General features: G+C 40.5%; 1 protein-coding gene across 2 annotated transcripts; it reads right to left on the reverse strand.

Annotated features, from left to right (window-relative positions):
- Nucleotides 1-8,961: 8,961 nt before the first annotated feature.
- On the reverse strand, nucleotides 8,962-14,826 carry eif3m (eukaryotic translation initiation factor 3, subunit M). 2 transcript variants are annotated; one of them, XM_079466313.1, is made up of 11 exons: nucleotides 14,500-14,826; nucleotides 14,041-14,173; nucleotides 13,825-13,963; nucleotides 13,595-13,718; nucleotides 13,377-13,471; nucleotides 13,210-13,293; nucleotides 13,033-13,132; nucleotides 12,874-12,955; nucleotides 10,667-10,810; nucleotides 10,507-10,567; nucleotides 8,962-10,347 (listed from the first exon to the last, which is right to left on the reverse strand). In XM_079466313.1, exons 1-11 carry the CDS (start codon nucleotides 14,539-14,541, stop codon nucleotides 10,224-10,226), a joined length of 1,128 nt encoding a protein of 375 aa, XP_079322439.1. In that variant the 5' UTR covers nucleotides 14,542-14,826; the 3' UTR covers nucleotides 8,962-10,223. The 2 variants fall into 2 exon arrangements, with proteins under 2 accessions (XP_079322439.1, XP_079322440.1); XM_079466314.1 differs by having other exon boundaries at nucleotides 10,171-10,274; nucleotides 10,512-10,567; nucleotides 14,500-14,635.
- Between the last annotated feature and the right edge of the window lie 559 nt (nucleotides 14,827-15,385).

A 15,385-nucleotide genomic window follows, 5' to 3' on the forward strand; every position in this document is an offset into this window, starting at 1 on the left:
CCTTGCCACCCAGGAGTTTCTTGACTACCTCAGTGACTTCGGCCTGGGTGATGGACGAGTCCACCTCTGAGCCCTCAGCCTCTGCTTCCTCAATGGAAGACGTGACGGTGGGATTGAGGAGATCCTCGAAGTACTCCTTCCACCGTCCGACGACATCCCCAGTTGAGGTCAACAGCTTCCCACCTCCACTGTAAACAGCGTTGGTAGGGCACTGTTTCCCTCTCCTGAGGCGCCGGACGGTTTGCCAGAATCTCTTCGAGGCCAGTCGATAGTCCTTCTCCATGGCCTCACCAAACTCCTCCCAGGCCCGAGTTTTTGCCTCCACAACCACCCGGGCAGCAGTCCGCTTGGCCTGCCGGTACCCGTCAGCTGCCTCAGGAGTCCCACAAGCCAACCAGGCCCGATAGGACTCCTTCTTCAGCTTGACGGTTTCCCTTACTTCCGGTGTCCACCACCGGGTTCGGGGATTCCCGCCTCGACAGGCACCGGAGACCTTACGGCCACAGCTCCGAGCGGCTGCTTCGACAATGGAGGTGGAGAACATGGTCCACTCGGACTCAATGTCTCCAGCCTCCCTCGGGATCTGGTTGAAGCTCTGCCGGAGGTGAGAGTTAAAGATCTCTCTGACAGGAGACTCGGCCAGGCGTTCCCAGCAGACCCTTACAGTACGTTTGGGTTTGCCGAGTCTGTCCAGCTTCCTCTCTCGCCATCGGATCCAACTCACCACCAGGTGGTGATCAGTTGACAGCTCCGCCCCTCTCTTAACCCGAGTGTCCAAAACATATGGTCGCAGGTCAGATGAAACGACCACAAAGTCGATCATCGACCTGCGGCCTAGGGTGTCCTGGTGCCACATGCACTGATGGACACCCTTATGCTTGAACATGGTGTTCGTTATAGACAAACTGTGACTAGCACAGAAGTCCAATAACTGAACACCGCTCGGGTTCAGATCAGGGGGGCCGTTCCTCCCAATCACGCCCCTCCAGGTGTCACTGTCGTTGCCCACATGGGCGTTGAAGTCCCCCAGTAGGACGACGGAGTCCCCAGTCGGGGCACTTTCCAGCACCCCTCCCAGGGACTCCAAGAAGGTCGGGTACTCTGCACTGCCGTTTGGCCCGTAGGCACAAACAACAGTGAGAGACCTAACCCCGACTCGTAGGCGCAGGGAAACGACCCTCTCGTTCACCGGGGTAAACTCCAACACATGGCGGGAGAGCTGGGGGGCTATAAGCAAACCCACACCAGCCCGCCGCCTCTCACCATGGGCAACTCCAGAGTGGTGAAGTGTCCATCCTCTCTCGAGGAGTGTGGTTCCAGAGCCCAAGCCATGCGTAGAGGTGATCCCGACTATCTCTAGTCGGAACCTCTCAACTTCACGCACCATCTCAGGCTCCTTCCCCGCCAGCGAGGTGACGTTCCACGTCCCTAGAGCTAGCTTCCGTATCCAGGGATCGGGCTGTCGAGGCACTCTCCTCCGACTGCCGCCCGATCCACTATGCACCGACCCCCTATGGTCCCTCCCGCACGTGGTGAGCCCACGGGAAGAACTTGTGCATTGAAATGTAATTGTAACATCAGAATTGTTTGTGTTGTCATGGTGTTGTCATGGTGTAGTTATGGTGTAGTTATTGCAGTGCATCTTTTGTGAATGCTAGGGTGTCAGCATTACAGCATTATAGTTCTGTTATCAGGTAGTGACTTTTCTTTTATCTCTTTTTTTCTAACTTTGTTTCGGTATTAAAAAGTATTGTAATTATATTATATTAAACTTTTTAGGGTTCGAGCCCGTAGGGCTAGAAACCTATTGTATTTGTTGGTTTTATTAGGGTTTCGAGCACGAAGTGCTAAAAACCAATTTTTTTTGTAATTATTATTTTTCCGCCATAAAACGCATCGCCCAGCCCAAACCGCAAGTCGTAGAAATTAGAGACTTGGTCAGATGGTAGTAGTCTTGCTCGCTACTATGTCGGTCCATAGGTGGCGCTACAGCAATGCTGAACGCTTTTGTGCTCATTACTCCTAAACCGTTTGTTACACACCCAAGTGTTTTATATCATTGTAATTATTGGCTCAAAACTTAAAAAAACTTATATCTCCGATTTCATTTCCGGTTTGCACATTTTTCCGCTAATTTGCATTTTATGAAAACAAAAAATAATGAAGTAGTACCTGGATTTTTTCCCGCTCGGAACCAAACCAACGCTGATGAATTCTGTGGAGTGTGAATGTAGATAATCATAGAAAAAAATTGAAATTTCGATTCAGGGTCGCTAGGGAGCATCAAAACGTCAAAACCTATTTCACAAAAATGGCTATACCTAGAGAACGGTTTGAGATATATTCACGGTAGAGGTCTTCACAGGTCCTCTTAGATCCGAAAACCCGAGGTCCGGTCCGAGACCCGAGCGGGTTCGGGTCTAAAAGATCGCTTGTGTGTGTGCGTGTAGTTACCAACTCTCCTCCAACCCTCAGCCGATCGGTTGAAAGCCACGCAAATCTTCCGAAAGTCGCGGTGATCTGAAATCACCTTAGAATTGAAATCCCGAAGGGTCTAACGCTATCGGGTCTGTCGCGGGTCGGGGCTTTAAAATAAAAACGTTATCGGGTCTGTCTCGGGTTCAGGTAAAAAGTGATTCGGGTCATTTCAGGTCGGGTAAAGATCTTTGGACCAGAGAAGACCTCTAATTCACGGGGCTCAGACCATATGTGTAGACCCTCAGTTCGGGGTCACAATAAAAATAACTCGGTGTTTGGCCACTAGATGGCGCTATAATAGCAAAGAACTCGAAAAGGGCTATAACTACGCAACCGTTTGCCCGATCGAATTATTATTTGGTGTGGTGTGTCTTTGTGTCATGCACCGTGACTGTATAAAAGGACTTTGGTGTTTCTCAAAAAACATGGCCGCCATCGGCCAATGAAGTTTGAGCACTCATTATACAGGGTTAACGGAGGCCGATCGAAACGACACTCGCTGGGCTTGTTCGACTCATGGTCCTGAAGGTCTGTAAGAAATATGAACTCATTCGGCCACCAGGGGCAAAATAATGCTTTTGGAGTGCTTAAACAATTCTGTGTCACGTGACATTTGACATATACTCAAACTATTTACATCATATGATAGCTCTTCTCATTCTGAACAACTTTGCCTTTGGACACGCTTCTGTCGATCAAACAGTTCGTGAGTTATCGCTGATAATGTCAAAAACCTACTTTCGCGAACCAGTCCTTGGTTTTTCACCCGATCGGAACCAAACCAATGCAGATGACTTCTGTGGAGTGTGAATGTAAATAATCATTGAAAAAAAGTTTAAATTTGTATTCATACACGGTATGGGGGGGGCAAAAACTGAACTGGGCGGAGCCTATCACATTAAAATGGCCATAAATCCAGAACGGATTAACACATCATCATGGGGCTTGGAATTTATGTGTAGGTCACCTACAAAAGAAGGTGGCGTTTGGACACTAGGTGGCGCTAGACCAGTAGAAATGGCTAAATTGACGCGTATTTCATTACTTAAACAATTGTGTATCACGTGACATTTGACATACACACAAACTATTGATATCATATGATAGCTCTTCTCATTCTGAACAAATTTGATCTTTGATCTCTTGATCCATTGATGTCAATCAAACGGTTCAGGAGTTATTGCTGATGATGTTAAAAACTTACTTTTGCAAACTAGTTCTTTGATTTTCAAGCAATCAAAATTTCCACCATAGTACAATTCTCTGGACTCTCTAGGCCAATAATGATCAAAAACATGTTGAGTTTTTTTTGTTGTGTGACCATTACAGGGTCCTTTATTATATTAACGTGAAAAATGTACGTTAACGGCTGCTACTCCTTAATAAATAATCCAACTGACTTGCAATTAAGTAGTATTATACATATTATGACTCAAAACAAGCATGCTCATCAGAAGAGGCATGCCTTCATAAAAGTCCAAAAGGTGAAATATTCATTCAAATGGGCTTTTCATACATGTCTTTGTAAGCATGCGTAGTCTGCATAGACCGTTACTGATCACCTAAGTCAAAATTCTGGGTCTAAAGGCCTATCATTCATTGAGGATGTGTGTTAGGGCCATTTCTGAAATGGATTTGACTAATTTATCCTGATAACATGAGTCTTGCTACTGAATTGTCCGAATGACTTGATATAAGAAAATGTAATTTATGTCCTATATGTGCATGTGTGTGTGAGCATGCCTGGGTCTGTATGAGCCAATGCTGACCATCTGACAAATTTTTCTGGGTGTGGGGTTGTATTGTCGATTGTGGACATGTTAGTTTGCCATCCCTGAGGCTGGTCGACGTTTACTTGCCTAAACTTCTCGTTCTTCTTTCTATTATTATTCTGCCCTAAAACTGAATGGGCAGCCTTAACCGTAAGGCCGACAGAGCTGAGACTCGGTCAGATGGTAGTAGTCCTTGTCGCTACTCAGAAACATGGACCCAGCCAAATTGGCCCATAGGTGGCGCTACAGCAATAAAAACCGTGTTTGCACTCTTTACTCGTAAACCATTTGTCGCACACCCAAGTGTTTTATATCAATGTAATCATTGACTCAAAACTTAAAAAACGTATATCTCCGATTTCATTTCCGGAATGCAAATTTCCCCGCTAATTTGCATTTTATGCCAAAAAAATGAACTAGTCCCTGGATTTTTGCCCGATCGAAACCAAACCAACGTGTGTGTGAACCAACGAGTGTGAATGTGAATAATTAGAAATTTCGATTCACCGTTGCTAGGGGGCGCCAAAACGTCTGAACCGTAAGTAGCATATTTTTCTAAAATGGCCATAACTCGTGAACCGTTTGAGCAATCTTCATAAGGCTTGGACCCTATGTGTAGACAAAAGGAGTCGGCGTTTGGCCACTAGGTGGCGCTATAATATACATGAACTCAAAAAGGGCTATAACTACCCAACCGTTTGCCCGATCTACTTATTATTTGGTATGGTGTGTCTTTGTGTCATGCACCATGACTGTCTTAAAGGACAGTGGCGTATCTAAAGAAACATGGCGGTCATCAGCCAATGAGGTTTGAGCACTCATTAGACCAGGTTAAGGGAGGCCGATCGAAACGACACTCGCTGGGCTTGTTCGACTCATGGTCCTGAAGGTCTGTAAGAAATATGAACTCATTCGGCCACTGGGGGGCGAAGTAATGATTTTTGGAGTGCATAAACAATTGTATATCACGTGACATTTGACATATACTCAAACTATTGTTATCATATGATAGCTCTTCTCATTCTGAACAACTTTGCCTCTGGACACGCTTCTGTCGATTGAACTGTTTGTGAGTTATCGCTGGATGATGTTAAAAACCTACTTTCGCGAACTAGTCCTTGGTTTTTCGACCGATCGGATCTAAACCAATGCAGATAAAATCTGTGGACTGTGATTGTAAATAATAATCAAAATAAAGTTGAAATTTCCTTTCACGGTTGCTTAGGGGCGTAAATATTTTAAATAGGCGGAGCCTATTACATTAAAATGCCCATAACTCGAGCACTATTAGAGATATCATCATGGGGCTTAGAACATATGTGTAGACCATCACTCCGAGATGACTTACATAATACCGCAGCGTTTGGACACTAGGTGGCGCTATAACAGTAAAAATGGCAAAATTGACACATCTTTGGTTGCCTTAACAATTGTGTATCACGTGACATTTGACAGTTAGACCAACTATCAATATCATATGAAAGCTCTCATAATTACGAACAAATTTGGCTCTTGAACCATTGATGTCAATCAAACAGTTTGTGAGTTATCTGTGATGATGTTAAGAACCTACTTTTGCGAACTTGTCCTAGGTTTTTCAAGAAATTTCAGAATTTCCACCACAGTACAATTCTCAGGACTCTCTAGATCAAAACTATCAAAAACATGTTTAACTTTTTCATTTGCGTGACCATTACAGGGTCCTTTATTATATTCAAGTGAACGGTGTACCTGAAAGCTTGCTACTCTTTAACAAATAATCCAATGGACTTGCCATTAAGTACAATCATACATCTTACTACAAACAAGCATGCAAAATATGATGGGGATCGGACAAGGGATACGTTTCCTGTTTCACAGGAACACAGTGTTAGACATATAATGCAATATACATCAAATGTTGCTTCATATTTACACATCTATAAAAATAGAACATGTCTGGCTGGTTGTAAGATACTGTTTTGCTAAACATAACACATCTTTATTATGTACACCAGTTCAATTGCATGTAAACCCAAATAGCTACTCAGCCAGTCACATGGCAGCAACTCAATGCATTTAGGCATTTAGATGGGGTCATTTCTTAAATGGATGTGACCAAATCTTTTGTTTGTTGTTTTGGTAGAACCTTCTCCTGAAAATTGAATGCTTCCATTTTTCTAAGCAAAAATAAATGTATCTAATTTATTGCATTCTGAGTTGGCTCACATTTTCTGGGGCAGAGGACTGAAGAGAACGCTCCACGTTTACATTTTTGATTTAATTTAAACCTGTTACCCTCTCCCAACGCTAGACTGGGAGAACTTGTAACAGAATCGATACCCAGCTCTACTCGTACAGTATTAGAAATCAGGTGTGCAGGTGTTAAGTCTTGAACTGGATTAGTTTTATAAATGTAGATAATTCTGTGTTAAAAAACGTCTGTTATGTGAAATAACTTGTTCTAGGCAGTAATAAATCTGAAACAAACTTTCTTTACATTTCTTAAATTTTCAACTTTTTCAGATTTTGCAATGGGTTTGCAAACTTATGACCACAACTCTACAGTATATAAGATTTTAAACTTCTCATGCCAGCAACATAAATACATATATGGGACAAAGACAAAGACACCTCTTGTGTACTTCAGAAAGAAAAACAGCAAAACATACAAACATTTATTCATTTGGCAGTCTTACAAGTAGGAAACACAGTTTTCAGAACAACCTTTTAACAATAAGAAACTTCAATATACAGAACCATTCGAAAGGGACTGAAATTATATTTTTTCTGAAGGTGTGCGAGTAAATGTTTGAAATAACTTTTCCAGTTGAAAATACAATTGTGCCAAAATATGAATTTCTTTCATTAGAAAGCTAAATATTTATTTATATACATACACATAGATTTGAATCAAAGGGTGGCCATACTGAAGATGCTAAACTGTATTGTATTTTCCTAATATTGTATTCTATATTTATTCTAACTGTATATCCTGCACTTGCTAATTGCACTTCTGGTTAGACCTAAACTACATTTCGTTACACTGTACTTGTATATGTGTAATGTGTAATGTATAAGGTAGTTTTGATTTATTTTAGATGCTTTTAGTCACATCACCACTCATAGTTACAAGTGTGTAGCTCTACGGTTTTGATGAGTTTACTATAAAAGGTGAAAAAACATAAGTGTTTACAAAATGTTAACAAGTACTTTATATTAAAAGATTTATCAAACAGAATGGATGTTAATACAGCTGTTGGCCTCCTCAGCTCCAGAACACAAGTGCTTACGTCAAATATCATTGCTGCTTTGTGTGTCATTGGTGATGAGGAATTTGTAACTTTAAAGTTGAATCTAATCTAATCATTGTCATTACACATATACAAGTACAGTGTAACGAAATGTAGTTTAGGTCTAACCAGAAGTGCAATTAGCAAGTGCAGGATATACAGTTAGAATAAATATAGAATACAATATTAGGAAAATACAATACAGTGGACATGGACTATGAAAATATTTTACAGTAGGTATGTTCTGTAAAAATATGACAATAGGTATGTACTATGAACAATATATACAGATGACATTAACACTATGAACATTAATATACAGGTGGATCAGAACAGATAATAATTTAGACTAAACAATAGTGCAAGTGATTTAAGTGTGCATAAATTATTGACATTAGTTATTAAAGTTACAGTGCAGTATACCAGTTAATGCAGTTAATAAGTTGCAGTCCAGAAGATGAGTAAATGCAGTTAAAAAGGTTACAGTGCAGTAGATGAGTAGATGCAGTTAATAGAGTTACAGTGCAGTAGATAAGTTAGTGCAGTTATGAAAATGGTCCATTAGTGCAAGTGAGCAGTATAGAGTGCAAATGATGCTGTGTGTGTGTAAACAGTCCGGTAGAGCAGATAACATGAAGTACTGGTGTGTACAGTTCAGTCATGCATGCAGCCCTGTAGTGCAATTTAAACAATGTTATAGCAGCATTGAAGTTAAAGGTAAGAGAGGTAGTGCAATCAGTGGGGGGCAGAGTTCAATAATGAAACAGCTCTGGGAAAAAAACAGTTTCTTAGTCTGCTGGTTCTTGTCCGGAGGCGCCGGGAGCGCCTACCGGAAGGCAGGAGAGTAAACAGTCTATGAGCGGGGTGAGAGGAGTCCTTGAGAATGCTGCGAGCTCGACACAGACAGCGTTTCTTCTGGATGTCCTCAATGGCAGAAAGTGTAGTCCCTGGGATGCGCTGGGCTGTTTTCACCACCCGCTGCAGTGCCTTGCGCTCAGCAACTGAACAGTTCCCGTACCAGACTGTGACACAGTTGGTCAGGATGCTCTCTATCGTGCAGCGATAGAAGTTCACCAGGATAGTTGAAGACAGTTGGTTCTTCTTCAGTGTCCTCAGAAAGAAGAGACGCTGGTGATCAGCTTCAGCAAGCTCTATCATCAATAGACAAACAATCTGGACTGTTCATACTGGACACTGTTGAGCAGCTGAATCCAGTGAAGGAATGCTGCTGATACAGTTAAACAGAGTCTGTCCATAGCCAGTCAAATTCCTGTTTTTATCTTGTGTGTAAGACCAGATGACATTGAACCCCAGATGATTTTATACATGATGGATGAATAATGACGAATAACTCGATAATTCCTCTAAAGTGGGAAAAGTGTCTCGCTTAGTTATGAGTTGTACAAGTTCGTGAGATTTGTAATGGATTTGTCCTATTATGTTATTAATATATCAGCTTTTATTAACCTTTAAGTAAATGCTTTCTCAAAAGAGACAAAAAATGTGTAAAATAGCACAGAAGCAAAGTATTTGCATCCTAATACAACAACCTATAAATATAATTGCATTTGCGACAAAAACAAAACAAAAAATTTCATTTTAAAGAAAGCACATAATTATTAAACAAAACATTCATAAAAAGCCAATATCATAATATAACATTATTGTAATATTGTCATTAATGTTAAATTGATAAATGAATAAATGGACACAAGTAAAATGTAAAACAACAGGATTAAATGATTTGCAAATCTTAGAATTCACATTAGAACATAGAAATCATATCAAATGTCAAGCTGATGAAATATGTCATTTTCAGATAGTACATCTCCTTAGTTTCAATTCTTAATGTTTTGTTTTCTAAAACTGAGTATCAACTTTTTTGAAAACGAGGTGAAAATCTAGCAAATAGATTTGCAATCTTTATTTTTGTCAAATACAACAGGTTTATACAGTATTAAAGTTAATGTGACAAACGTACCTGTGGTCAAGCTTACTTCATGAATCTAAACTCACTCAAGTCACTAAAGTTTGATGTGAGATCATTTGATGTTACTTTCATACAGGGTCAGACACAATGCAAAGAAGATATGTAACTGGAAGATCTCACATAACATAATTTAAGTATGAACTGTTCACCTGAACTGAGTGCCACTGGAGAAACGGTTTCACAGCTCATTGGAACCATGTGTTCACAAACAATTAGTCACATTGTTTCAGTGTTTTGTGTCAAAAGCAATGGTTTTAAACCAAGTGCTGGTTGATATGCAGTTAGCGTTCAACTATGACCTTATTTAAGTGCTTTGAGATCATGTTTGTTTTGTTGCTAGAAATATGACTAAAGAAACAGTTCATCCAAAAATCATCATTTACTCACACTCAAGTGGTTCTAAACGTGTAAATTTCTTTGTTCTGCTAAACACAAAGGAAGGAAGAATGTCAGTAACGAAACAGATCCCCAATTAACTGCCATAGTAGGGAAAATAAATAAATCCTCAAAATGTTCAAAACAAGTCTACTGAAGGATTTTCCAGCATTATTCATTTGCACCTGACCACAATCTCTATAATAAACATCAACTCTTAAAACATCCTGAAAGGAAAGCACTAGTTAAGCGTGATCATTAAAAAAAAGACTGTACAATCAAACATGGTCTTCATTAGTCATTTATTGAGTGTGTATAAAATCTGCATCTGCTGTGTCAGGCAGTGGGAGAGAGCGTCTGAAGGCTGGTCTTTACCGACGCCAGATTCTGTTTCCAGGAGGAAAGTGTGTCATACAGCTGCTGCCACTGCTGTTTGCCAAAGGTGCGGTGTGTGCTGTGACTACCGGAAGTGAGACAGAAGCAAAAACATGTTAATATGGCTAGATTTTCTAACATTCCTAATTCTAAATCTTACATTATAAAACAAATAACTTGATGTGTACATCATATTTGTCTGAAACATTTGAAGGCCTGCATTTGAAGTGAAAGAAGGTCTTACCTCACCACAACCTTCCTCTGTGTCTGGTCAAGCTTACAATAGACCATTTTGGTCCGAACAGCTAGAAATTAGCAGAAATACTCATTAGGATTAAAAACTGGACTTTTTCAGGACAATATTTAGGACGTAAATAAGCATTTCTATCTACGATGAGCTGTACCATCAATGACGAAAGCCTCCACATCATCAGCACTGATTTGAAGCTCCTGTTGCATGGTGTCGAAACAGATCTCCTTCATCTCCACCGCCATGCCCATGAACGTCAACAGCCTCATTTTCTCCATATTTTGGTCATGAGACAACCCTGAAAGAACAAATCAAGCAGCAAGCTATTCAGTTTGGTCCTCAGAGCACAACTATTGCATCTGATGAACGGCCATGTGTCTACACCAGTTTTTTGTCAAAACATTAAATAATAGTATACTCTTGAGCCAAATAAAACAACTGACAGTTAAATGGAAAAAAAGGGTGTAGACAGTCTCATAAAAATCCCCCTTAAATACCCTTAACAATGGGGTATATGCACACGGATCGATGACGTACCTCCTCAAAAAACTCAGCCAGGCTGTTACATCCAGCACCATAGGGAACAATGGCGTTTCTCTTCAGGATGCACATTGATTACAATAAACTACGTGAGTGTAAATATTCAAACACTTCGCCATATGTCGACAACCAAAAAGGAGAAGCACTTCCGGCTATCTGTTAAAGTAAATTGTCAAATATGAATAAAAGCAAAGTGAACTTTTGCACTTACTAGAGGCATGAAATGCTCCTCCGTAGTCCTGTCGGTTCGCCCAAATTTGAGCATTCTTACTAAAAAATATCATGATTTGTTATGACTTGGTGAAAAATCCCTAGCTGGCTGAGAATGAGTAGAAGTACATCATCGTCCCATGTGCATATACCCCGTTGTATGTTTGGCATAAACATAAAAAACGTCACATTAGGTCTATCAAGGCATGGGCCTGTATGATAACCTTTAGCAAAAGTGTCACGGTTTCAAAGTATTGCAATTACAACACTAAAATTTTTATTCTCAAATGTATCTGTATACATGTCATAGCCCGGTTATTAGGCCTTAACATTAAACATTGCATTACATGACTTAATTATTTATTTTTCTGTAAACAAAGCTCATTTCTTTAGAAATGTTATCACAGTCAAGGTTTCAAAACCACAAACATTTACAGTTTCAAACCTCGGTATACCTTGAAACCGGTATTCAGCCCATGCCTAGGTCTTTCATGTAATTGCAACACAATTTATGGAAAACAAATTCAATTGAGAAATTCCAGATTAAACACTACATTACCCACAATCCCAAGAGATCCAGGAATTGCATGACTCAGTGACCACCTACCTCCCCAAAGCACGGTGTAAAAATCAGTCTCTTAGGTATTTACATTTAAACCAAGTTATACACGTTTAATATATCATTCCTTACTAATAGTATATGGTCAATAGTATTCTATTTGATCATTCACAGTTCTCTGTGGGCCAAGCCGTATATAGTTGTTCGTATACTTTTGCTTCAGATAATCTGCCTAATGTATACATCTGGTTGGTTAACATTATTTGTTGAAGATTTTTTAATTCCCAAATAAACAAAAACACTTTGGAACCAGTGCTTGAAAAAGGGGATGTCACTGTTGTGCTCTATTGAGATGTTATATTGGTGTAGATACTCGCTGTAAACCACACAGAGATTCTGTTTATATTAATTAAAAAATAATTAAAACCAGGAGATGGTTAATGACCCATTTCATTTTGGAGGGTGGTGCAGTGATTGAACAGTTTATTGCTATATCAACACTTTACTTGGATTAGTCTGAAGCGGCTATCATTGGTCAGTGCCAGGGAGGATCCTGCTCTAATTACCGTTTGCTTCGCAAAAGAAACAAGAGAGCCGAGTCTGGAATTCCAGCAGCCCAGTGACGCCACAGCAACATAGAAAACAGACATGCAAGCGTGCTCACGCTAAACAGTCTACCGCATTTAAAAACAAAAAAACACTGAGCACCAAATAATAATTTAGGAATGTTATTTTAAGAATGAAGCAACAGCGCTTGATAAACACACTTGAAGTCAAACAAACACAGCCTATGTAGGTCAACCTATGTAGACAGCTTTCTTGTAGCTCAGTGGTTAAGAGCATGGCTCTAGCAACGCCAAAGTCATGGGTTCGGTCTCAGGGATTGCACATAGTCAGAAACAATAACGTATAGTATCATGCAATGTACGTCGCTTGGATAAAAGCATCTGCAAAATGTTGTGTCATTTTTTATCAGACAGGAGAAAATGAAACTGACTGGAACTACCCCTGCATTAAAATGTATATAACAACAACTGTCATAAAATACTCACCGAGAGACTCAATGAAATCTTTGTTGCTCTGGTAGAACTTTACATATGACACGAGCCTCGCACTGACAAAGATGGTCAGGAGCTGCAATAAAAAAAGGATTCACTCAGGATTAAAAAAATTAGAATTCACAAAGATGGTACAAAAGTTACATCACTTACATCATGGATGAGTTCTCCCTCCAGGAAACGCACAGGTTTCAATGCCAGCAGGTGGTCGAACAGATAGGTGTTTTGATCTTTCAGGGCACGAACGATACACCTGAGAAGAGCAGGCACGTCTATCAGTAAGAACGCTGTCGGACAGAAAGAGAGTGCAAGTGAGAAAGAAACTCATACCTGTGTGCATCGACTCTGGCTTGTGATGCGTTGTCCTCTGTGTAACTGCCCAGTAACTCCACCATCACTTTAGCAGCAGCTTCACTGGAAGGCACCAGATCATAAAGATGTAAAATGTTACAACACAAATCTAATCTCTGGATCGTATTAAATATATGTGCCTGCACCTCTTCTTGCAGTCGACCAGCGCCTCATACACCAGCCTGAGCATAGTGTGTTTTTTCTCTGTGCTTAAATTCCAGTCTACGATCCACTTTCGCACCTGAACAAGACAAAGGACCAGGGGTTACAGCACAGTGAGGAAAACACATTTTCGTTCCCACAGACTACTATAGAAGGTAATTGAATCAATAGGATTTTGATAGCAGGAATGTGATTATTGTACCTGGTCAAGTTCTGTAGGCATGAAAGCAATGGCATTGCAAGTGGCTGCCACTTTGATCAGACTGCAGTACACCGTGTATCTTACTAGTGTGTTCTCTTCCATACCGTGGAACAGATTACTCAAACTGGGGGGGAAGCAAACAATTGAACAAGGCTGGAATATAATCATCTCAACAACACAGCCATATATGCAAGTACAAACTCTCTGCCCAGATAAAGACTAACACTTACAGCTGCATCCTGAGTGAAGGACGTTCACCCTCGCGAAACTTCAACAGCTTCTCACATAAACTCTCAATGAGCGCCTCCTGCTTCTCTGTCTCCAGAATCAGCAGCAGGGACACGATGCTGTTCATCACACTCTCAACATCTGTAACACACAGGACAGAGACAATCGTATATTAATATTATATATTGATTTAAAGCTCTTAGTCATGTGTGGCACACCTTTGTCATCGTCCTTCAGACAGACATCACATGCTTCTATGATCTGTGCCAGATCGACGTGCAGGCCTCCTTCTGAATTTTCCTCTGAGATCTCAGATCCCTTAGACTTAAGGTAGGCACGAAGCTCAGATGCCTGCAGAATAAGTACAAGAAGTCACTTCTCTGATAGCGACGTAGCCACGGCATGCTTTACAATATGTAAGAACGTATGTTTATAGTTCACAACATCCTGCTGACACGCAACATACTGAAATAAACTGTCCATATATCAACTTTCGTTAAATACGTAAAATCTAAAGTCTTCTTTTATAACGGCATCAGATCATTGTCGGTATTAAGAGAAGCTAATGGCTAATTCGTGTTAGCATCTGAAAGCATGATTAAACATATGGACGTGTTTCGTCGCTGTATGCTGCGTGCAGTAAAGCAAATACGGTTTCCGAAAGCGTTTAATAATACCTGGTCCTCCTCCGTTATGTCAATAAATGCCGGGACGCTCATTTTTATTGTTTTTAGAGCCCAGATAAAACAAAATCCACGCTCGGAGTCTGCCTTCAGCGGCCGGAAGAGAAACCCTAGAGCGTGTGCGCTTACCGGTAACGCGGACGCACTTCCGGGTCACAGATTTAAAGGGACCGCGTTCCTTAAGGAGCACGCATGCCTTTCGATCGATTAAACGTTGTGTTTGCGGAAAAAAATATATCCCTTGATTTAATTTTTTTTTTAGTAAATGTACAGCATTATCTACTTGGTATGGCAACGTTTTGCTAACTTTCTCTCTTGGGTATTTTCCCATTCGTTTCCCAAAGTATATATTAAAAGTCTTTATTATATAAAAAATGTAAAAATATAAAACATGTCCCATACTAGAGTAGAGCCCCCCAGAATCTGTCATTTTCATCAATTCATGTAGGCGATTAAAAGTTTTAAAATAAAATGAAACAAAATGACCGTATACATACTGCTGGCATTTCTCCACCTATAGGAGTTTGTAATTCAAGTGTTTGGTATGCGAAATCTGCAGTCAACGGGTTATTCTGGGTTTAAAGTTTATCATTCACATGAGTCATTCGGTTGTAAACTGTCTGTCTTAATGTCTATGTGACTCTCTATGTCCGGTTATAAATCGTGCAGTAAGAAGATTAAAGCCAACCTGACCTTGGACACGTAATACAATAAGGGTGAAAGTCAGATGCTAGTAGTACATTCCTAGAGTCAGTGTGGGACCACCTTGACAGATCCTTGTATCTCTTATCCGGCGATTTATGTGTTCCACAGGTCAAGGCAATTCAGTTGCCAGTCCGAATCTTTTCCGGGGGGTTCGGGATATCTAATGAGTTGTGTA

Source organism: Barbatula barbatula (assembly GCF_947034865.1).
Source record: "Barbatula barbatula genome assembly, chromosome: 10".
In the NCBI taxonomy this organism is placed as follows: domain Eukaryota; kingdom Metazoa; phylum Chordata; class Actinopteri; order Cypriniformes; family Nemacheilidae; genus Barbatula; species Barbatula barbatula.

Coding starts and splice junctions, on each gene's coding strand:
- eif3m (XM_079466313.1), bottom strand. CDS start 14,541: ATGAGCGTCCCGGCATTTATTGACATAACGGAGGAGGACCAG. Junction 13,472..13,594: donor TGCCTACAGAACTTGACCAG/GTACAATAATCA, acceptor TGTCTTGTTCAG/GTGCGAAAGTGGATCGTAGA. Junction 12,956..13,032: donor AGGGAGAACTCATCCATGAT/GTAAGTGATGTA, acceptor TTTTTATTGCAG/CTCCTGACCATCTTTGTCAG.